Below are 26,138 nucleotides of genomic sequence, written 5' to 3'. Positions count from 1 at the left end.
GCATCCTCAGGGGTAACAGGACGTATACATGGATCACGATTTAAAGCCCTGGAGAGTATTCAGGAACCAATAGGGATTCCAGTCCTACAAAGTAAATTTGAACCTATGTCTAACTATGTGGGGTAACTAGACGAGATGATTGGTTGTTGTGGGGACACTGAACCTCCCGTTTTACCCGTCCCTCCCACCAAAGAAGTCTATTGCCCCAGGGCTGCAGCTGCTGGGTTGGTTCTACTACTAGATGAATGATACAAGGAAATGCTGTGTATTTCGCTCGGGCACCGTCACGGCAAGCCGGAGAAGGGGGCAGGAACCGTCTGTACCTATTCGCAAGCAGCTTACAAGAGTCCCCTCATCACGTCAAGAAAGTACCCATTCAGAGGGTTAATCTACAAATTAGATTCCGAGGAGTCTGTCATTACTCTGTATTATTTCTCAAATTCTCTCATTTCTTAGATTGTTTTGGACCACGAGACATATGTGATGAACCTGACGGAGGCAGAGAAGACGGGTGAGGCGAGGTGGTACCAGCTGTACAGCGCCCGGGACCAGTACGGCATGATGGGGCTCACCCCAGCGGACTGGCAGGACCTGGCAGATCGTATGGCTGCTGACCGACACTTGTTTGATCTATACTACAGGTGAGGCTAACACATACTCTCCATATTCCTTATTGTCGATATCAATTATTTCCTTTACTGCACATAAACCTGAGTCGCTGGCGTGCAATGATGCTCGCTCGTCGGTGTTACTGATCATGTGGAGAAAGATAATTATATATCAACATAAACTAATGTTTTATATATTAAATTAGATTTATAGATAATTTGTTACAACAATTACCTTACCAAGACGTGTTATTACAATAAAAATTTACATCTGGCCAGTTAAAATACTTGTTTATTTTATTATAAGTTCTGTTTATACTCTGGTAACCACCTGTTTGAAAATCATGTACTACACCTATCACTTATTCTCTATATACATTCGGTAGGACTACTTAATTAACTACCTCCCAAGTGTGTAAGATAGGTAAGCTTCTGGGCCTCCATTTTCGCATCAACTCCTCTCGAGTGTATACACAAAAATCACACTAGAATGATATATCAAATTAACATATCAACAAGGGCCGTGATGGTGGTTCGAAAAAACGCACGGGATGTTCCCAGGCGCTTCTTTAAGGCGCTTCTGGGAACATCACGTGCGTAGGTTTGAGCCCTCAAATCCACCCTTGTGGATTTGTTTGTTAGTGTAGTAGTTATAATTCATAACCTCCGATTCAGTCGCTGCCTTATGTAATTCAGTTAACATCGGATCAGTTTTTTATGATTTATAAACTTTAATTTTAGTCTCAGGTCTGAAAAGCTAGTCGTGGTAACTGGACTACACTCTGTCTTATCCCTTTTCCTATGTGGTTTGGTGGAGGTGCTCCCAATCCTGTTCCCATCTCCTTCTTGCAGCTTGGTCATAAAAGTGTCAGAAAGATCCATCTTACATTTTGACATCTCAGACTATATTTGTCTCCTGACTTGCATTTTTGGAGGTTACCGATGATTGAGACTCCCTATTCCTTAATGTGGACTGGGTCACGACACATGCTGGGTCCAGTACATAGTCCTCAGAGTCTGTCAGTGCTAATCACCTCTGGGCTTGCTTAGTATATTTCGGTGGTCTTCCCATTTAACCAGATTTCCATCAGAATCATTTCCCCACAATTAGATCTACGACAGTAACTGGTAATTTAGTACTAACACCTACTAAACAATTGTCTTTATGAAATCACACTCAAGGTTAACTTCTCTCAAGGGTACAGTCTGGAAGTCACCAGTAATTCCCTGTATAATTATTATATCACAAATCTCTGTAGAATGTATATATTGTAAAACACTCAACTAATAAAGATTATTAGGATGCTCCTGAATCCCTTAATATTTTAATATCATGCGACATTCCATTTGCAAATTATATTTTCTCGTTGGATAAAAAAATCTCTTAAATTATTTGTTGTAAGTGTTTTTTGTCCCTTTACATTTTGTACACATTTGGATTTCTTTCCTTCACAAATTGTGAGTGTCATAGGCCTCTTTCTTAGGGTGAAGAAACCAACAACTCTCTACAAAAGATCCTTTCACTAGTAGTAGGAACACTTTCATCCATGGGTGAGGTTTTATACTGGTGTGATCCTCTTTGGGTTTCTCCTCATTCCCCACTTTACTATCGGACACCTTTGGAACAATGTTTCCTTAACCGGCTGTAGGACGCACTTATGAAGCAGACTTGGTAGAAGGGTTAGTTGTTTGGTAAGATCCTTGTTTATATCAGTGAGGTTTATTGTTAAATGGCACTCGGTGAATTAACTTGTATTCACCTGCCAATCTAGCCAACAGATACATACCTCTAAGGGGGGGGGGGTTTCTCTGCCAGATACAGATCCACATTATAACGTATGCGAGATGAGAACTCTTCAACCACGAATAATTTTTTTTAGTGTCCAGATCCCTAATCTTTCCGACATCTAATGATTATTAAACATATAACATTTCTTTTGTGCACAATTTACGAAAGTTTCACCTAGCTGGGCCTCATCTTAGTTTTCTAAACCTCTGTCGATATGCCTCTGAAATAAGTTCATAATCATTAAGAATGGCTGCTTTTGCCTTATTGTGATCAAAGCTGTCATGCAAGGGTCTAGATGCAAAAATCCTCTGTGCATCTCTCCTGTAGACCGGCAATACCTACTGTATTTCTGGCCACTCCATACTCTAGGCCATCTTCACAAACCACTTGGGCTGGTTGGTAGAGCGATTGTTTTGCTTCATGCAGGTCGGCGTTCAATCCCGACCGTCAAAGTGATTGGGCATCATTCTTTCCCTCCCCGTCCCATCCGAAATCCTTATCCACATCCCTCCCAGGGAACCAGATTCACGAAGCGGTTACGCAAGCACTTACGAACCTATACATTTTTTCTCAGTCTTTGGCGGCTTTGTTTACACTTATTAAACAGTTAATGAGCTCCGAAGCACCAAGAGGCTTTTTATAACAATAACAACAGTTGATTAGGAAGTTTTCATGCTTGAAAACTGTTTAATAAATGTAACCAAAGCCGTCAAAGATTGTGGAAAAATGTACACGTTCGTAAGATCTTCTGTTTGTGAGAGTTCTTGTGACTTTGATAAGAAAGGAATAAATGAAATTGGTATAAGGAATTGAGCTCGAAAAATTTTCTAAGAATTTTCTTTATTCTTTAACCTTTATTCCTGTCGTGATATTCAATTAGGTCGCCTGAGGAAGGACTTGCTTAGCTAACACACCAGTGTAGTAAGCAGCTCATTTCTCACTTTGGGACCATATATGAACAATTGACTAGGCGCGAGCAAACGCCGAGACCCCAATAAAAATTGAAATCCCTTCTACTTGGGCCGACGACCTTCGCCATTCGCCGAAGCGAATCTAACGAGTAGGTCCTGGGGTCTCAGAACAATAATTTATTGCTGTGTGGTGCCGTATATTTGATCCAAAACTCAGAATCAGTCTCAATTTGATTAGTCAAGTGTGAAGAACACTTGCATAACAATTATAATGTGTGGGATGTAACGAAAAGACAGTGTTAACCATAACAACTTAGTTTATTCAATAAAGTACTAACTACTACAACAAAACAAAAAGAAATATCAATGACGTTACTCGAAATCCTTCCTGTGACACTATCAATGACAGCTAGACACCAGCCCCTCGGACTGCATAATGAACTAAATCAAACATAAGCGTGAACACAGAGGAATCAACAAGAAACAAGAACTAACAGATCTATAATCACAATTACATCAAATGACACAGTGGGTTCTGGAACACGTCTCCAGTAACCTCCTACTGTTCTACGCCTCAGTGCAGTTTAACACCTGCAATGGCGGTTGCAATGCAATCAAATCAGTAGTCTTTCAATGACAACAATGACTAATGGGTTCACTGGCAACTCCAACAACCCTTCCTCAAATTAATCCTTACGTTAACACTCCGTCCCACAGGCGATCAACAATCAATAACAATTGATTTACGTTAATAAGAAAAAAACATTTACGTTAATTTAATAACTCTTACAACTGTCACTAGTAACACGGAAATTACACAACACTCTACCAGTCGAGCATTCAGTGAGAAAATCCCATTAATCCCTGTACTACCAGACAGCTGATTAATCTCTTTACTAGTTACGTTAATTTACGTTAATCGGTTACTAATCACTCAGCGATGGTAAACTCTGATTTACAATGTTCAACGTGCTAAGAGAACGGTAATCACTCGTGATTACCTTTAGAGTAATTAATTACTATCTTCAAGACCAATAATTAAACAATTAAATACGCAACCTTTCACACTGGCTCAGCAATTTATATTAAGGTATGAATTCCATCTGAGCCTTCCATACTCAGACCAATTCAGGTGGTTAATAACAGTAATTAAGCACCACGTTTACGTTATTCTAAAATGACGTTACTCCTCCCACGAGTCAATCAAGTGCCGGTACTTCCGGACAGATAAATAACGACGTTACATTAATGGAACAATGGAGCCTTCGTGTGAGTCGATCAAACAAGGATCGAGGTTATTTACTTTGACTTCCTGAAACACGTCAATTACCCGGCCCACTGACCGTTAATTACGACAGACAATACTCTAATTCTTATCTGGGTGATGACTAGGCTCCTTGAGACTACCGTAGCTGCTTGCAGGACAGTAAATTAACCCAAACGTATTCTACGTTACTCAAATTGTCAAAGAACATATTCTCTTAAAGCAATGGGCGTTCCCTTGGTTACGTTATATTGATTGACTCGCAATCACCTCACTGAATACTGGTCTTCGATGTCTTACCAGATAAACAGGAGAATATATAACCCAAGTACTCGTCTACAGCCGAGTTCATCCACGACAGTGACAAATCACACTAACAAATCACAGTGATTTACGTTACAATCCGGTTGCAATGACAATACTGCAGAACCTAGTAAAATAACATACAGGACATGAACCCTCTAGAACACTGCCCCACAATGACTTTACTAAACTGCAATCACATACAGTGATGCTCAACACTAGCAACAATCACCATCAAATAACAACTCCTTTGCAATAACACACACGGCAAGTACTCTAATTTCCAAGTATTAGAATACTGAACAACACATACTGTTGCAAATGACCAACAGGGCTCTCATTACCCCTTAGAACATAGGTCCACAATTTGCAATCACCGCAGTAAATAACACAATAACACTGGGCACTGTGTCACTACGATGCTATATATATATATAATTACTGCTGACGCATGTAGCCTACAGCTATCAAACGTTATTGGGAACACTAAGGATATCTCGCACTCCTTAAATCACATGGGTGAGTGATTTATCGATCCCGCAGGCCGATAAACACTACCGAGAATTACGTTACTCGACAGAGCGACGGCGGTCTCTCACGACAGCCTCGTCACTCACCAAATTCTACCAAAATTACGTTAATACTGCAACCACAATACATATATATATAAATCACACTTGTCACGGCCCTGGGAACAATACAAGAAATTAAGACTACACTGTGGTACACTCCACAATAATCATTGCCAGGAATACTGCCATTACACACACACTAACCTGAGCACTCAGTGTTGGAATTCCACACCTACAAGACTACACATGGAAATAATATCACTCCGTCCCACGAACGATCAAAAATGATTTAATTACCACAATGGAATAATATAATTATTACATGGACATCCTCACAGTCCTTGGCTAATCTATGTATACTCTGTTTCCGTGTGTACCCACACACACTGTACGTCTGTGTACACAAGACGGAAGTCACTCTGAACTGACAACAAGGGTGATTATCTCCTCATCCACACTTCACTTCACCTCCACAGGTGCTGTGTGACAATGTGATGGAACACGTGACTTTCGAATTCAAGCGTTTAGAGACTAACTGATCACCAGAAATATACACATACGTACTTACTCATTCATACTGCCGGCCTACACACCATTCCCTTACATCAGGCACCCCGCTACGGGTGGCTGGCTCACAGTGGTGGAGATTAGGCGGTGCTGGTACTTCACGTGGTATTTTACGTACAATTGGCGCGCACTCGACCCCCCCCCCTCACTCACAACACGGCTCGGTTCGCACCTTCGACCCACCGGTGAAGTGAGGCGTTCGTACCCAGGTGACGCGCACGTTAGTGTCTTACACAAACATGGGAAACCTGCCTTAAAACACTGACATGAATTTCCCCGCTCCCATCGACTGCTACAGAGCACTAGCAGGCATTATCTATAATCACTGGTATGGGATCTACGAGGTTGTTACTGCTTGTATGCACATTACCCCACAATCCCAGATCACTGGATCTCTACCCACTGTACACTCTGTCTTTCTCCCCTTCGCGCGACGACTTAGACCGGATTCTGTGACGACCGCTGTCGTAGATGAAGCAGGAGGTGAAGCAGTTGAGTAGTCAAGCCACCACGACGCCCTATACTCAAATTGGCCGAATTGAGTACAGAGAGCGTCTTGATAACGTGGCAGCTGTGTTCAGAATGACGCCTACACAAGCGATTCCCGAGTCCTCCTCGAAATAACCAAAGAGAGGAAGGCATACAGCGGCCTACCAATCTCACCAATTAGCAACTGGGAAGCATAGCCCCTAGGGCAACTCCAAGATGGCCGACCAACATGGCGGCTCAAGATGTGTACTAAGATGGCGGCTGTTTCCATGACGACGACTCAAGTGGCTAGCGCGGGCGGCCCACAGCTCACCAGGCGGCTGTCTGTTCCCGCGCAAATCTGAGTCTCGCTCCAAGTCATACAATGAGATGATGCTATCGGCATATCTCTGTCCGCAGACGTGCTACCCCGGCCTGGGTAACATTTCTGGACTGCTGATGACTGGGGCTCTCACATGAGCCCAAACACTAGATGTTTCGGTTGCTGGTTACCAAACTTAAGTCCGCAAACTTAACAAGTGTACTGGCTCCCACAGGCATAAGAGCACCATTGTAAGTGAGCTGGTGAACCATCTCCTCACACTGTTACTGGTAACAAACTTCGTACTCTTAAAGGTAGTGTGTCCCCATGGCCTTCCTCCTACCACCGTAACCGGCGGTAGGAAACGGCTCTGGCGAGGTTATGTATTTTTTTACCACAGGCACGTTGGTGAACAGTGACTCCACATCCAGAGAGGCTCTTATCCCTGTTGCCCGTGCTCCCCGCAGTAAGATACCCACACCCACATACAGACTGGCTAAGCACTCAACTGAATGCTGACTCCTTATGTGGCCAGTACTTTTAGCTTGAAATCTCCAAAGGAATTCTATGACTTACTGCGGGGAGCACGGGTCACAGGAATGCCCACTTAAGGACTGTTAGCCCCAAAGATTTTAGTATATAGGCAAGACAACAACGTCTCTTTCTAGGCGATTAACAATGCACAAACAACAGGGCTCCATCAAGGAGCACATAATCTCCTCACGCAACCAGACCATCACCAGAGAAATCTTAACACGCAACACAGAAATTATCGACAGATACAGCGTCAGCAAGAGACCCAACATCAGCGAGTCCCTATACATCAAAAAGTCAACACCAGCAATCAACAACCAATTATCACAAAATTATATTCTACCCACGTCAAGACCCAGAACCATCACAGAAGCAAGGAGAGAAAATATGCAACATACCAATTGATTCGTGTTCTGACTATGTAAAAATTATCTTAATTCCGCCGAGACCCCAATAAAAATTGAAATCCCTTCTACTTGGGCCGACGACCTTCGCCATTCACCGAAGCGAATCTAACGAGTAGGTCCTGGGGTCTCACAACAATGATTTATTGTTGTGTGGTGCCGTATATTTGGTCCAAAACTCAGAATCAGTCTCAATTTGATTAGTCAAGTGTGAAGAACACTTGCATAACAATTATAATGTGTGGGATGTAATGAAAAGACAGTGTTAAACATAACAACTTAGTTTATTCAATAAAGTACTAACTACTACTACAACAAAACAAAAAGAAATATCAATGACATTACTCGAAATCCTTCCTGTGACACTATCAATGACAGCTAGACACCAGCCCCTCGGACTGCATAATGAACTAAATCAAACATAAGCGTGAACACAGAGGAATCAACAAGAAACAAGAACTAACAGATCTATAATCACAATTACATCAAATGACACATTGGGTTCTGGAACACGTCTCCAGTAACCTCCTACTGTTCTACGCCTCAGTGCAGTTTTACACCTGCAATGGCGGTTGCAATGCAATCAAATCAGTAGCCTCTCAATGACAACAATGACTAATGGGTTCACTGGCAACTCCAACAACCCTTCCTCAAATTAATCCTTACGTTAACACTCCGTCCCACGGGCGATCAACAATCAATAACAATTGATTTACGTTAATAAGAAAATAACATTTACGTTAATTTAATAACTCTTACAACTGTCACTAGTAACACGGAAATTACACAACACTCTACCAGTCGAGCATTCAGTGAGAAAATCCCATTAATCCCTGTACTACCAGACAGCTGATTAATCTCTTTACTAGTTACGTTAATTTACGTTAATCGGTTACTAATCACTCAGCGATGGTAAACTCTGATTTACAATGTTCAACGTGCTAAGAGAACGGTAATCACTCGTGATTACCTTTAGAGTAATTAATTACTATCTTCAAGACCAATAATTAAACAATTAAATACGCAACCTTTCACACTGGCTCAGCAATTTATATTAAGGTATGAATTCCATCTGAGCCTTCCATACTCAGACCAATTCAGGTGGTTAATAACAGTAATTAAGCACCACGTTTACGTTATTCTAAAATGACGTTACTCCTCCCACGAGTCAATCAAGTGCCGGTACTTCCGGACAGATAAATAACGACGTTACATTAATGGAACAATGGAGCCTTCGTGTGAGTCGATCAAACAAGGATCGAGGTTATTTACTTTGACTTCCTGAAACACGTCAATTACCCGGCCCACTGACCGTTAATTACGACAGACAATACTCTAATTCTTATCTGGGTGATGGCTAGGCTCCTTGAGACTACCGTAGCTGCTTGCAGGATAGTAAATTAACCCAAACATATTCTACGTTACTCAAATTGTCAAAGAACATATTCTCTTAAAGCAATGGGCGTTCCCTTGGTTACGTTATATTGATTGACTCGCAATCACCTCACTGAATACTGGTCTTCGATGTCTTACCAGATAAACAGGAGAATATATACCCCAAGTACTCGTCTACAGCCGAGTTCATCCACGACAGTGACAAATCACACTAACAAATCACAGTGATTTACGTTACAATCCGGTTGCAATGACAATACTGCAGAACCTAGTAAAATAACATACAGGACATGAACCCTCTAGAACACTGCCCCACAATGACTTTACTAAACTGCAATCACATATGGTGATGCTCAACACTAGCAACAATCACCATCAAATAAGAACTCCTTTGCAATAACACACACGGCAAGTACTCTAATTTCTAAGTATTAGAATACTGAACAACACATACTGTTGCAAATGACCAACAGTGCTCTCATTACCCCTTAGAACATAGGTCCACAATTTGCAATCACCACAGTAAATAACACAATAACACTGGGCACTGTGTCACTACGATGCTATATATATATATAATTACTGCTGACGCATGTAGCCTACAGCTATCAAACGTTATTGGGAACACTAAGGATATCTCGCACTCCTTAAATCACATGGGTGAGTGATTTATCGATCCCGCAGGCCGATAAACACTACCGAGAATTACGTTACTCGACAGAGCGACTGCGGTCTCTCACGACAGCCTCGTCACTCACCAAATTCTACCAAAATTACGTTAATACTGCAACCACAATACATATATATATAAATCACACTTGTCACGGCCCTGGGAACAATACAAGAAATTAAGACTACACTGTGGTACACTCCACAATAATCATTGCCAGGAATACTGCCGTTACACACACACTAACCTGAGCACTCAGTGTTGGAATTCCACACCTGCAAGACTACACATGGAAATAACATCACTCCGTCCCACGGACGATCAAAAATGATTTAATTACCACAATGGAATAATATAATTATTACATGGACATCCTCACAGTCCTTGGCTAATCTATGTATACTCTGTTCCCGTGTGTACCCACACACACTGTACGTCTGTGTACACAAGACGGAAGTCACTCTGAACTGACAACAAGGGTGATTATCTCCTCATCCACACTTCACTTCACCTCCACAGGTGCTGTGTGACAATGTGATGGAACACCTGACTTTCGAATTCAAGCTTTTAGAGACTAACTGATCACCAGAAATATACACATACGTACTTACTCATTCATACTGCCGGCCTACACACCATTCCCTTACATCAGGCACCCCGCTACGGATGGCTGGCTCACAGTGGTGGAGATTAGGCGGTGCTGGTACTTCACGTGGTATTTTACGTACAATTGGCGCGCACTCGACCTCCCCCCCTCACTCACAACACGGCTCGGTTCGCACCTTCGACCCACCGGTGAAGTGAGGCGTTCGTACAAATTCCTTCATTTGTAATTAACGGTCCAATACTGGTCGAGGTTTTTTATTTTGATTTTGCATATGTGAAAAAATATTTCGGATTTTTCTTTATCTCTTGTATAACTTTCTGTTCTAATTCCATTTCCTCAGACTCATATGATCGCTTCAACGTTTGTTCTATTTCTTCGATCTCCCTGCTTAGGTTTATTTTCCTTGCTTGTCTGCCGAAGCATTTCCGTTATTTTTTCCTTTTGTACATTCGTCTGTGTTCTTTTTCTTGAGTGGTCCTCTTTCTGCCCCTCCTCACAGGCACGTGTTTCAAGCAGACCTTGTAAGCTTCAGCTGTCAGTTGAGCTATTCCCTGTGTGGGAGTTTTGTCGCTTAAGACCGTCTTCCATTGAATGGTTTGCAAGGTCTACATTTATATTTTCCCAGTCGATCCTCTTATTGATTAAATTGAATTCATTGAATATTCCTTCTCGCTTGTTGGGTCTCTTAGACCTACTACCGTTATTTATGCTAGTTCGCACTTCAATGAGCTTATGGTCTGAGTATGTAGTATCTGAGATTGTAATGTCTCTGATTAGTTCATCATTGTTCGTGAATAACAAGTCTAGTGTGTTTTCGTTCCTAGATGGTTAGTAATAGGAGGCCATTTATGAACTTTACTTTATTTCTTGACTTTGGCTTTAAACCTTGAATGTTTGCAAACATGAATGATTGCCCATATTGTGTGTCACTTCTGGAAGGTTTTGTTAGTTCTCCCTCCTCTCTACCCTGACCCAGGGTGTGTTGTTGTGGCAATGGTTTGTCCAGTTATGGAAGTGATACTGGGGAGTGTGGTAGTCTCTGTGTAGTTGGGGGTGTAGTATGTGTGGGCTTGATGACGAACCGTAGTCCAGTCTTAGGCATTTCCCCCTCTCCATCCGTACTCCTGCCACGTTTCTGCCTGTCTGTTTCTCCCTCTGTTTCTGCCTGCCTATAAAAAATTTTCAGGGCTATTATATTGGACTTCTTCTCTTATATAGGGCTGTGTACCTCTGACGAGGAAATCAGGGCAATGAAGATCGTAGCTTTTCCTCTAATTAACTGAGAGTTTGCATAGCTTAGGGTGAAAATATCTACACCCTGTATCAAAACGACATCTGCCTTTCCCTAACCAGTTTCGGCATTTCCGTGGGGGCATGAATGTGCATTCCGTGCCTCTGGGCCCATATCTGCATCGTCCTTTTGCATAATACCTGAAAATATTTTCATTTGTGATTGTATTCTTCTTGTTTCTACCCGTGCACGACTTGGCTACTTTTGTGTTTTTTTGTTCCAACTTTCTCGTTTCTGCATTCATTCTCGGTATTGCCCTTATATTTCTCCTTCTTGCTTTCGTCTTTCTCATTTGTGTTCTCATTTGTCTCATTTTTTGTCTCTTTATTCATATCACCAGTTTGCTCTACAATATTGCTTTCATTTTTGTGTACCTCGATACCATGTCCTTCTACATTGCTACTTTGACTCTCTAAATTCTCAGTCCCAGGGTTGTGCTCACACCACCTGGATTGTGCTCACACCACCATCATCCCTACTTACCCACCGACCACATACCACCATCACCCCTACTGACCCACTAGCCACACGCCACCATTGCTCCCTACTGACCCACCAACAACACACCACAATCAACAACTACTGACCCACCAACCACACTCCACCATTACCCATTACTGACCCATCAACCACACACGACCATCACCCATTACTGACCCACCAACCACACACCACCATCACCCATTTCTGACCCACCAACCACACACCACCATCACCCACTACTGACCCACTAACCACACACCACCATCACTCACTACTGACCCACCAACCACACACCACCATCACCCACTACTGACCCACCAACCCCACACTACCATCACCCATTTCTGACCCACCAACCACACACCACCATCTCCCATTACTGATCCACCAACCACACACCACCATCACCCAATACTGACCCACCAACCACACACCACCATCACCCAATACTGACCCACCAACCACACACCACCATCACCCACTACTGACCCACCAACCCCACACTACCATCACCCAATACTGACCCACCAACCACACACCACCATCACCCACCACTTGTGGGGTAAACTGACTTGTGAGGTCTATATATTGCAAGTTATTCAGAAGAGGAGTCACAATAACATTTCGTACCTTTTGCCTTGCAATTTTTTCCTCTTAGATTTTCTTCTCCTCACCTCTCTCTTGCCTATTTATCGCCTCGCCTCCTTCTCGTATCACCGACCATTTGGTCACCATTTGGTCCGGGAGACATCTCCCGTCACACAGGGTGCAGTTGCGCCTCCACAGATCTCCAGTATCATCTTTTGATACTGGTAATGGCTCAAAAGGGCCACCACTTATCGGGCTATTCATGCCCGTGCCACCTCTTGGGTGGCTTAATCTTCATCAATCACTCTCGTATCACAATCGACTAGAGAATAGTCCGGGACGGACCAGAACGTCGTCGTCCCCTCACTTTCTACTGTGGTTTGGTCAACATATTGCAAGTTTTGTTATTGAATTCTAATTTATATTAATTTATATAGTAATTTATTTAGAGATTTATTTTTACGTTAATTTATCTATTTCGATAGCGGACTGTATGATATTTAAATTCCCATCAATCAATTTCAACACATTGTTGGGGGGGGGGGGTTATATTATTTATATAATCTACCAATCAAAATTATTGTTTAGCAGATATTCACTACAGTATAAGTCTACATATGTTAGTAATTAAAAATAAATACAACTTATCTGTATGGATGATTACCTTAGACAATCAGGTAGGAAAGCGTATTAACAACGTCAGTCAATACTCCTCTTGTGGGTTCAGGATGACTTTACCACATGTACTAGATGCTACGTAATAATTATTTCTTCTTCCACTTCAATTTCGCCTGTCAAAGGCACAAACACAATAATAGTAGGAACCTAATATGACAGCTATATCATGGGAAATATAACATTTATTTCATAAAGTTTAAATAATAATTACCCTGTTGGGTGGCTCGTCTCGTGTCCAAACCGGATTATCCTAAATTTAATATTGCTGTCCAGTAATAAGTTGCATAGAATAGGAATAAGAAAATACACTTCCCTTATTGTAGACAATGAATGTGTTGATGATGCGAGCTTTTTGATCCCCATAACACTACGTCCAAGAGCACTTTTGTGTGTAGCTCGAAGTTAGCTCCATGCAAGTCTTTTTCTGTTAAATTTAACGACCAATGGCGACTACTGGCTGGTATACCTCCTATCGACTCATCAAGCGTTTTGTCCAGATGTCGACAAGAAGTGGAGAGAGGGCCTACATTTAATCGGTTTTAGTACTGATAATTAAATTGATTCAAGGGAAATGTATTAATGATGTTTACAGTCCAAAGACTGATGTATTTAGAATAATTCTCAATATTAGGTGGTGAATTTAACGGCGACATATGGCAATGATATCTCCGCTATCTTTTGAAGAAATATTCACTGTGCCTCATTTTCAGTGAGTCAATTTCTTATTTCAATCCATCAGCAATATTATCTGCCTATTGTATTTAATGTTAGTAAAGGATGACGGTTTTTCCGGCACTACTGATCCACTCACCGCACACTACCATCACCCACTACTGACCCACTCACCGCACACTACCATCACCCACTACTGACCAACTAACCACACACCACCATCACTATTACTGACGAATTAACCACACATCATCACCCACTATTGAGCCACTAACCACACACCACCAACACCCACTACAGACCCACCAACCATACACCACCATCACCCACTACTGACTCACCAACCACACACCACCAACACTCACTACAGACCCACCAACCACACACTACCATCACCTACTACTGACCACCAACCATACACCACCATCATCACCTACTGACCCACCAACCATACACCACCATCATCACCTACTGACCCACCAACCACACCACAACCTTTACTTACTACTGACCCACCAACCACACACCACCAACACCCACTACTGACCCACCAACCACACCACCACCACCTACTGACCCACCAACCACGCACCCCCATCACCCGCTTCTGACCACCAACCACACACCACCATCACCACCTACTGACCCACCAACCACACACCACCATTACCTACTACTGACCACCAACGACACACACCACCTACTGACCCACCAACCACACACCACCATCACCTACTACTGACCACCAACGACACACCACCATCACCACCTACTGACCCACCAACCACACACCACCATTACCTACTACTGACCACCAACGACACACCACCATCACCACCTACTGACCCACCAACCACACACCACCATCACCTACTACTGACCACCAACGACACACCACCATCACCACCTACTGACCCACCAACCACGCACCCACACCACCCACTAATCACAGATTTCTCCCTGCATGTTCAGGAACTATGTGAGCGGAGGAGACCCGTTCCTTGAGGCGGGATGTGATGACCTGTGTTACGAGCAGAGACTCTGCGACCTTGTCACCTCTAACAGGAACGACCTGGACAACTGCCTCGCCATCCTCTGGCGGAAGAGAGGTCTCTAAAAGGTCAAAGTGGAATTGTGGAGAAGGTGCTCAAACTGGCTAGTTGGAGGTCAAGATTGAGACGTCGAGTTTCGTTTGTCTTGGTCGAACTTTCAGCAGAAAATGTATGCGAGACCTTCATTCATCACTTGCTTCTATACTCATTCATGAAGACCATTGGACATGAAGTACTCTCCTTTTGTTACACTATTGCAACACGCCTTTCTAACACTCACTGCACACCTACTGTGATACATTCGCTACACTCCTGCTGTGACACACTCAATACACATTGTGACACACCCACTACGCACTGTGACTCACTCACTATATACTTAATCTAACTCTCTCTCTCCCTACTCACTTCGGGAAATTTACTACACAATTAATGTGAGACACTTACTACAGTATGTGAGTGTATCACTACTGTGACACACAGTAGTGACACACTCACTGAGTGTCACAGTAGTGACACACTCACTACACACCAACTATGAAAGCTCGATTCTGCATACACAAATAGTAAATACTCTCACTACACTCATGCTCTGATACATTCACTGCACACCTATTGTGATACACTCACTGCACACCTATTGTGATACACTCACTGCACACCTATTGTGATACACTCACTGCATACTGTGATACACTCATTACACACTGTTACATACTCCTACAGTAAAACACTCACTGCACACCTACTGTGACACTCTCTACATACGTTCTGTAACACTCACTACACATTTACTATGAAACACGTGCTAAACACCTACTGTGAAACGCTTACTGTGATACACTCACTACACATCTACTGTGACACACTACACACTCTGATACGCTTATTACACATCTACTGTTACACACTCACTACACTTGTTCTGTAACACTCAATGCACACTTACTGTGACACACTCAATACACACTACACACTACGACACACTGCACACTGTGACACACTCATTACACACTTGCTGTGACATACTACACACTTACTGTGACACACTCACTATACACTTACTGTAACACACTCACAACACACTTATAGTGATACACTCACTACATACATACTGTGACATACTCACAACATACATTGATACACTCACTACACACTGTAACACTCTCACAACACACAGTGATACACTCACTACACACTTACTGTGACACACTGTAACACTCTCACTACACACTGTAACTCACTACACACTGTACACTGTGACACACTCACTAAACGCTTACAGTGATACACTCACTACGCACTTACTGCTGCTCACTACAGCAGTCATTCACTCACTGTACACACTGTAGCTATACACTCACTGTACACACGCCTCTGCGGGTACACACATACACCTATGAACTAGCCAATAAGAGATAAATTGCATGAAAATTATATCAGTTTAAAGGTAAATACCATAAATTATATGGTATTATATAATGGTAAAAAGTATTATATTATAGTAAAACACTATAAATACAAATTTATGGTAAATATCATAAAATTAATTCATGTAATCGTCAAATAAATATATAAAATAAACTATTGTCTAAATGTCACGAATGAAGTGAAGAACTATGAAGATAAATCAGATGGCTGTAATAACACAAATGACGAAAGTCTTCAAACTACAGATAAGTAACATATTATAGTGTAAACCTATTATTTTTCTGAAGCAGATCTTGAGCTGCACGAGCCCCAATAGGTGGACGTCTGAGTCCCTCACCTACGGGTTCCAGAGATCGTCACAGCCCCCTTACACCCGAGGTCGGCTTCCTTCATGCCCCAGCAGAAGGATGAGTATTAACTATTCGTTACAACAATTATTATTACAATAAAAATATAATTAATTAATAATTATTACTCTTCCATCTGTTGGGTCATGGAGGAAGCTGTTGCCTTCAACCTCGTTCTGAAAGTCCCTTTGAAGGTGCTGGAACCAATCGTATTGGTATTTGCCTTCCCATTGGAGACTTTTAGCGCCATGAAGAGGAAGGGGAGGACCTGCTTCATAGGTGACAGCTTCTCCTCCATATCAACCTACCCCGGCTTTGCGCCCTAGTGAGGCCACTCCAGACCGACAACAGGAGCGCAACTCCGTAGTCTCCCGAGACTGATGGATGCCTACTACTATTATTCTTCTGCACAAAATTAAAATTGTGAGATTGCCTCATAAACCACCACCCAGAATGCAGGAATAAAACCAAATAATTGATTCATGAATAACCTTGCCCAAATGTAGGATGCAAATTTTTAATTACAGTTTTGAACTCATCGGTTATAACAGAGCTTCCTCAAATATATGAATTACTCTGCATCTACAAGATGGAGCACCCAGGAAATATATTGAGGAATATTGCACCACCAAACTCGCTAAGTAGATTAGGATAAGTCTTTTAGAATCACATGAGAGCTACGTGTAATGGATATCTCCACACATAACCAAATCATCACCAGAGACATCTTAACAAGCAACACTGAAATAATCGACAGGTATAACGACAGCAGGAGACTGGACATCAGCGAGGCACTACATACCAAGAAATCCTAACCAGCAATCAACAACCAGCTAACAAATAATTACATTCATCCCACTTCAGGACCCAGAGCTAATGCAGGGACAGCATCCAATGACACTACCTTAGGAACGTAAGTTGCCCTGTTTATACATTTAACACCCAATTAATGTTATGGCATTCATCCACTTGTTCTTTACCCAAAGAGAATATAATCCGACGTTAAACATGGTAAAGTTGTCTGTGAAAATGTATTTTGCAAAAGGCATCCCTATGCGTCAGCTTTTAATAAAGTGTGAAAATGAACTTTGGAGAGCTAATTTTTCAATTTCCCTCGACAGTGAAGAAAAACATAATAGATATTCAGAAGATTCGTGATAGAATCATTAATCTTTCCCTTTCGGTCATATTCAACTCCACTTTCGATCATCTCCAAATGAACATTTTCGGCCATCTCCAAGAATATGGAGATAATCGTCAGGAGAGGTGACAAGTCGCCAATATACGTTATTTTTAAAATAGACGAATATCTGGCAAAAATGAACCTCGTCCTCTCTGACCAAACTAAATTCCAAAGGGTCACGAGGGACACTACAGCCGAATTGAAAACGAAGGTAACCAGATTGGTAGAAACTGTGAATGCCAAGAAATCTTCCCTCCACCTGTCAAAGGTTATCGGGAATACAAACCTGGTTATGCATATGGGAATGTCAAGACCTACAAACCCGGAAACCCACCTCGGCCAATCATCAGCCAGATACCCACATACAGACTGGCTAAGCAACTCAACTGCCTGTTGACTCCTTATGTGCCTTGTGCTTTTAGCTTGAAGTTTCCAAATGAATTTGTTGATTTATTGTGTGGGAGAATGGGCCACGGAGATAAGAGCTTCTCTTGATGTGGAGTCGTTTTCTACTAACGTACCTGTGGACGAAACAATCGGGATGACGATGGACAGAGTGAATCGTGATCTGGCTTGACCTCTCTAGATATACCAGAGAGCATACTGAGAAAGTTATTCGAAGATTTCACTGAAGAAGCACCCTTCTTGAGTCCCGATGGGCACATGTATAAACAAGTAGATGGGGGTCGCCACTGGTTCTCCCCTAGGTGTCCTGTTTGCGAATTTTTACATGTGTACCATAGAGCAGAGGGTCTTAGTTGACATGGACTTAAAACCATCCATATACTGAAGATACATTGACAACATATTTATGCTAGGCTCCTAATGTCAGACGATGCAGCAGTTGAAGGAGGCATTCCAGTAAAATTCGGTGTTAATAAGTTTCTCTTACGAGATGGGAAGAATGATGGGAAGCTGCCATTTCTAGATGTAACAGTCACAGAAAGGAATAGAGGCTTTCACACTGCAGTCTACATTAAGGAAACGAACATAGGAATATGCTTTAATGCTAATAGTGACCACCCAGACAGGTACAAGCGGAGTGTTGTCAACGCTTTCGTCGAACAGGCTCTCACTCTTAGCTCTGGTTGGAAGTAGGTCGACGAGGAATTCTGTAGAGTATGGCAGGTCCTAGTCAATAATGCCTTCTCTAAAGATTATGTTGACGATGTCATTAAAAGAAAGGTGACATGCCATGCAACCTCTGAAGAATCATCCAAGACAACACCTGTACCTCCTATTAGATTGTTTTACAGGAACTTCTTTTCCACGGCTCATAAAACGGAGAAAAGACTCCTGAAAGATATTATTGATTGGACCGTTATCCCCACAGACACCAATCAGAAGATGCAATTAACAATTTACTACAAAAATAAGAAGACCGAAAAACTTACTTATAAAAAACTCTCCAGACACCAAACAGAACGCCTTAAAAGAGACCAACATCGTACTCACCTATTTGTGCTTGCGGGGGTTGAGCTCTGGCTCTTTGGCCCCCCCCCTCAACTGTCAGTCAACTGATGTACTGGTTCCTGAGCCTACTGGGCCCTATCTTATCTACACTTGAAACTGTGCGTGGAGTCTGCCTCCACCACTTCACTTCCTAATGCATTCCATTTGTCAACCACTCTGACACTAAAAAAGTTCTTTCTAATATCTCTGTGGCTCATTTGAGCACTCAATTTCCATCTGCGTCCCCTAGTGCATGTGCCCCTTGTGTTAAATAGCCTGTGTGGGAAATTTTACCCACTATATCTATATTATTATCTAAGAAATGTATTATTTTTATATCATATCTAAATCATAACAAAATCCTATCAAAATCATATCAGAATCACTACAGATTCATTATACATCTGGATCATACATGACAATGCCTATGATCACGTAAACTATAGGGCCCTATAGGTGCCTACATGACTTTGTGCATGATTTCTCAAGTATCCAGAAGCTTGTAGAAGGATTTCTTAATTAAAAAACTATTGGAACAATTGAATCGATTTCCGGTAGGGATCAAATCAAATCCTTATTAATAATCAATAGTACTATCAAGTACTACTTATAATCTGTCGGGGTTTCGTCCAGTAAGTAACCGTACTTAGAATCCTGGCCAGGTCGCCAATGTCGGGGATTTGCTTAAACTCAGTAAGTAAGTAAGTAAATAACCCTACTTAATATCCTGTCACTATCAACAATGTCAGGGTTTCTTTACCTCTCACCAGCCACTACCAAGTACTAGTAGTGGTAACTGTTACTTACTGTAGCCCTGCGGGTCTTCACTCCATCCTCGACGTCCCACTGTTCACCTGGAGAGTTTCCCAGTCAATCTCCAGCTGGCCTTCTAGCCAAAGACGAGTGAGAACACAATCTACTCTCTCGATCGTGTGCCTGCCCCGACAGAGGGCTCTACTGCTAACTGAAAGGTCGCCAACTGGTCTTTCCCGTGTCCAGTAACACGTCAGTGGTATCGTGGGATTGTGGAAATAGTGGCAGAATGCACACTGGATAAATCTTGTATCAGGCAGGTATGTATCTCTATCACTCTCACTCTTTCTATGGACTCTGTAGCAACAAGCAATGGAGGGATAATGTAAACGCGAAGGTAGTTTTGTATTTTACTTAAAATATTAAAGTATTATCTCTATATCAACAACAAAGCGAAGAAATACATGACAGCAGAATACTCCCTCTTCATAAACTGGGGCGCAACCAGATGGCAATACTCCCATTTCTGTCATTCACAGCTGCCACGCCCCCTCGCTGTATGATCTCTCTCTGTACTTGTTTCTCTGGTGTTAAGTGCCTATTTCTTTAAATTCACAGTAAACACAATACTGGCAATCAACACAATAACTTGCTATAATGGCGATAAACGCTATGATCACTGCACTGGCCTTAATGCTCAATAAATCATTTCAAAGGCGATTAACACAGTAGCTCACAGTAAAGGCATTGAACACCGTATATCACAGTAATGGTAATAAATGCAATCAAGTCACTGTACTGTCCTTAAGCACCGTAAATTACTTCAATGGCAATGACACAGCAAATCACCATACACATGAATATGTTATTCAATACTCCATCATATATATATAGATCACTTCATCAATATGAGCAATAATGAATCAATACGGGGCACACAGCCTTATACTAATAAATGGTACATTTATATATATATATATATATATTCTTTGACACAAACTTATAATAATAATGTCACATGAGTATAAATGTCATTGACACAGCAACTCTTCAATAAATCACAGGTGCACTCACACACCACACATATATTTAGTGAGAGCTCACTACAGCCTCACTCTGCACAACTGTGCCTTACTATGACATAGACACTGGTGAGCCCTGCTCACGACATAGAAGATACTCTGGCTAAAATAGCTGACTAAAGGGGAAATGGGAAGGAAAACTAAATTACCTACTTCCACCTCACTGATGTGGACTCGCCCTCTGTTGAGAGTTGAATTGAAGCTCCTGGTCCCGGATCTCGACTTGTTGTAGGGAATGCACCCCCCCCCCCCCCACACACACACTGATGCTCTCTCCAGGAACCTCTTCAACACCTCAAAAAATGCGTCTTCACCGTGCTCTATCCTCTGCAGGCCCGTGCTCTTCCACAACTTCTTGAAGGGTTGGAGTCGGTCTCCTGGCCATCGACTTCTCCTCACAACTACAGCTGCAGACCTTTCTCTCGGCTGCAGTCGTCCTGATTCCCAGCTAGTTTCGTTCTTCTCCTGACTCTCGGTGGATTGGCCCAGCCGCTACGTTGTCACAAAACGGGTGAACTTGCTCAGACGTCCCGTACGTCACTGCATAAGACTTCACCTCTTGCAAAGCGCCTGTCACTGGAGCACTTCCTGCTCAATTCTTGTCAATTCCTTCTTCAGTCCAGGGGGCCTCGTAGCCTGGTGGATAGCGAGCAGGATTCGTAATTCTGTGGCGCGGGTTCGATTCCTGCACGAGGCAGAAACAAATGGGCAAAGTTTCTTTCACCCTGAATGCCCCTGTTACCTAGCAGTAAATAGGTACCTGGGAGTTAGTCAGCTGTCACGGGCTGCTTCCTGGGGTGTGTGTGTGTGTGTGTGGTGTGAAAAAAAAAAAAAGTAGTTAGTAAACAGTTGATAGACAGTTGAGAGGCGGGCCGAAAGAGCAAAGCTCAACCCCCGTAAAAACACAACTAGTAAACACATGGAATGAAGGAAGACCTCACAGGGTGCTTGCAGACTACTGGGTGACGCGTAAAATCCACCGGAACAGGGTAAACTGTCAAACTGACAGGACCTCCTCTCACACGTCTGACCACCTCGACGTGTCGTGTCAAACTCTTGGCGCCACTGGGGCGCGATGTCCGGACCCCCCCTTGCTCTAGTGACGTCGTACTTGCCAGGGGCGTTTCTCATTGGCTCCCTGTACCACGTCACTGTTCCTGACCAATCTGGTGCCACTGACGTCATACCGTTTTGGCGGCAAAACAGAGGGGTCAGTGACATATTGGTGTCCTAAAGGGCCTAAACCCTTATAACACTCATTAACAATAACACTCTTCTTTTGCGAATTTCTCGCCAACGCGTGAACACTCCACGCTCCCACACATGTCAAATTGTTCCCCGGAACGTAGAGAACGTTCGGGAAAAGTGGATATGACTCTTACAGCTGGCGTGGGAGAAATATAAGGGGGGGGGGGGGAACACCGTCACAAATCTTTATATCCTATATCTAATTATATTATAATCACATCTTATCTCAATCATATGTCTAGACAGTAAAAATAATCAATCAATATTCATTGAAGGTTACCTTGCTCAGGGAGCATGGGGGGGGGGGGGGGGAAGATGGCTGGGAGAGAAGCGTCCACCACACCTCGAGGCCAGAATGCGTGTGTTTACAAACAGTGAACATGTTTCACGGTGCTTAGCGAACATTAATCGACTTACGACACGTTATCAAATTATCTTTATCACCAGTGATTACTCTCTAAAACTGGGGGAGTACCTGGACAATATATCTACAAGGAAAAATTCCTATAACATATCTAAATAAGTGTAGAGTGGAGCACACAAAGTGACACCGTCTCTACCTACACCATCATCCTACTGCAAACACAATTAAGAACATAATCACATAGCAACGCTACCAGAACAATCTACAGCAAAGCTGTGATATAAAATATCGTGCCTAAATTCGACAAGAGAGTTATCCAGTCTGGCACACTTGTCTGACAGGCACCCGGCATTCAGAGAAGTATATTGAATGTTATTAAGTGTATTAGTTGGCCAATTGTATGCTTGTATAACTTTAATATATCCAATAAGTCTGTCTGTCGGTTATAGAGTGAGGCAACACCTCATATTTCAGTAAGTTTATTAATATTGTAGTGCTTGAATCTTTTCCAGGACCCCAGACACTCGTGAGGTTCACTGCTTCATAAGTGTCCCTAGTCTGGGAAGAGTTTTTCAGTCGAGGGGACTGAACCTCTTCATATAAATTGAATATATCTTTATATATCCTTGAACATATAAATTAACTTAACAATTGCTTGCTTAGTTATCTTTAATTTATCATATAAGTTTATCTAATTGAATATAATCTTTAGTGCTTAGTTAACAGTACTTAGACTACATTTAAGGTCATTTAATATCATACTTCCACAATTTAAATTGTTGTGTTTATAGTAAATGAATATTGGCTGCTGATAGGTATGGTGCTAGGCTGGACTATGTACATGTTTAAATTCCTGCTTTAAACAGAACTAGTGTTCAGTCATAGAACTGAATTCATTAAAATCTTATCCTTGTATGAATAATACAAGTTAATGTATTAACTTTGTACCCTATAGGTACATCTTTGTACCCTATAGGTAACTTCTTTTTTGTAACAAAGTTTAAATATAACAAATATATATGTGTATATACAAAAGACTGGGGGGGGGCGGGGTAGGAGAAGATAATATTAGCATTCAGTGAGAATCCACAAGGTCTTCTCTGAATACTCCTTATTTTCTTCTCTGAGGCTATGGGTCCCCACATTTGCACCATAGGTGGTACCCTCACAACATTTTAATATATAAATATATACAATAAAATTGGGGTATCACCTCTGGTGCAATTATAGGGACCCACAGCCTCGAAGAAGAAAATAAAGGGTATTCAGAGAAGTCCTTGTGGATTCTCACTGAACACTTTAATCTTTTCTTCTCCTACCACCCCTATTATTTTTTTGTTAATTTTATTTTAATTTATTGCATTGCATTGCTACAGTTTACAGTGAACACACACATATAACACTATAACAGAATTCGAAGACTTCTTCCAGCTCTTTGGAGGTCGGGTGCGACCCAAGATACAGCACACATTTTCCCTCTGAACTGTAACACTGAGGCGCTGGAACAGGAAAGTGGCCACTCTTGAGTCTTTAGTTTTCCCAATGAGGTCATCACCCACCTCCTCTAGGAACGTAAGTGCTCATTTACTCCAGGCACCCAGAGACTCAGAGCTTATCGGCACGAACCTGTAACAACGTTCTAGGTCCCTGTACCTGTTGGTTTTCTGGGTCTCCCTGAAGGTGGCTGCCCCGCCTCCCTCAACTGTGCTGTAAGGTAGAAAGGTATCAGCCAATGTAGACACACACGTGTAATCCCATACGACCTGTTTACCTTCCTTCCATGGCTGCAGGGTGACTCCATCTGGGGGGTTTTGGCTGTTGTCAGGTCTGCACAACTGAGGTTCCCTTGGTGATGGGCGCCCAGCTGTAGCCAAACTTCTCATGATGATGTCATTGACTGATTCATGTCTGGCAATCTTTCCTTGTGTCTTACGAAAGATGAGACCATGGCTGCCGTATTGGTATGCCCGTGCATGGCCGCAAATACACGTTGGAGATAGGGGTGGCAAGGCACAGGGTAACACCAATACTTAGGGCCCGATGGTCCAGGCGGGTACCCAAGGCGGAATTAGGGACTGCCAACAGGAAGTCATGGGGAGCTTGCACAGCTAGAAGATGCGCTCTGTCTTTTCCAGAATATGCCTCCAGTAATGTTGTGGCGATGTTCTCCAATAAGGGGCTATCCCATTTGGCCTGTTTGTAGTCGTTTGGAAATGTTGGTCGAGGGTGTGAGTTGGCAAGAGTGTCCCACTGACCGGCTCCTTCCCCTAATTTGCGGTCATGAATCCCAATGGAGTCTCTTAGCTATTCTGGTATTATTTCATTAACTTATTCACCTGTAGCACTGGTCGAGGATAAGAATGCCGGCAATGCTAGCTGTGTCACCTTGTGAACACCTATACCCTCGAGTCTAACTGGGAATGTTGCTTGATCCCATTGGTCATCTTGCAGGGGAAAGGTTTAACACTTTCATGGTTATTGACTTTAGGAGTGAGTCATATTCTATTAAATTTGGGCTGTCGAAGGAGGGAGCACACCTTAGGAAATAGGTAAGTCTGGGCAAAGCCAGGCACCTTGTGAGAAGGTACAGATCATCGTGAGCATCCAAAGCCCCTATTCTTCCCCTCCATCCTCCTCAGGTCGTTCAGCTTTTCTTCGAGGATTACCTTAATGGCGCTCGAGCCTAGAGATGCCTCTATCAACACACTGTTGGTGGGAGCGATCACTGGGGCTCCTGGCAATGTGGTTTGTACTGCATCTATGATTGGTTGGCTAGACGAGATGATTTCACACTTTGATGGGTTTAGGGTGAGTCCTAACTCCTCTCTCTTAGATTTTACTAGCTGTAGATCTCCTAGCAGGGACTCCTGTGTCCCTGCCAGGGGCCCCATCGTCCAGGAACCAGATGTTGAGCTCGCTGGTCAACCTGCTTGTGACCTCTGTACCAGCCATGCAGAAAAGGACTGGGGCAAGTGGGTCTCCCTGCTGGACACCTTTTCGGAAACAACTTCATGTTCCCCAAACAACAATGTCGATTTCTCACTGTACTCTGCTGGAACGAAGGGGAGTAGACTTGGAAAGCTTGTTCGAACTGCTTATA

At 42.6% G+C, this 26,138-nt stretch overlaps 2 protein-coding genes across 2 annotated transcripts in view; one reads left to right on the top strand and one right to left on the bottom strand.

Moving 5' to 3' along the window:
* Positions 1–16,762, top strand: part of LOC123750386 (sphingomyelin phosphodiesterase) — a 114,807-nt gene extending 98,045 nt beyond the window's left edge. The window contains exons 6-7 of the mRNA XM_069319450.1: positions 457–641; positions 15,099–16,762. Coding sequence (XP_069175551.1) covers positions 457–641; positions 15,099–15,243 — 330 coding nt within the window. The 3' untranslated portion in view covers positions 15,244–16,762. The remainder of the gene's footprint in view (positions 1–456; positions 642–15,098) is intronic.
* LOC123747816 (venom protease) overlaps positions 1–26,138 on the bottom strand; it is a 469,133-nt gene that overhangs the window by 284,064 nt on the left and 158,931 nt on the right. The window lies entirely within an intron of this gene.

The sequence above is a fragment of the Procambarus clarkii genome, chromosome 93 (assembly GCF_040958095.1).
Source record: "Procambarus clarkii isolate CNS0578487 chromosome 93, FALCON_Pclarkii_2.0, whole genome shotgun sequence".
In the NCBI taxonomy this organism is placed as follows: domain Eukaryota; kingdom Metazoa; phylum Arthropoda; class Malacostraca; order Decapoda; family Cambaridae; genus Procambarus; species Procambarus clarkii.
Note: the sequence above shows the minus strand (reverse complement) of the source record. Positions and strands in the feature narration are given on the sequence as shown.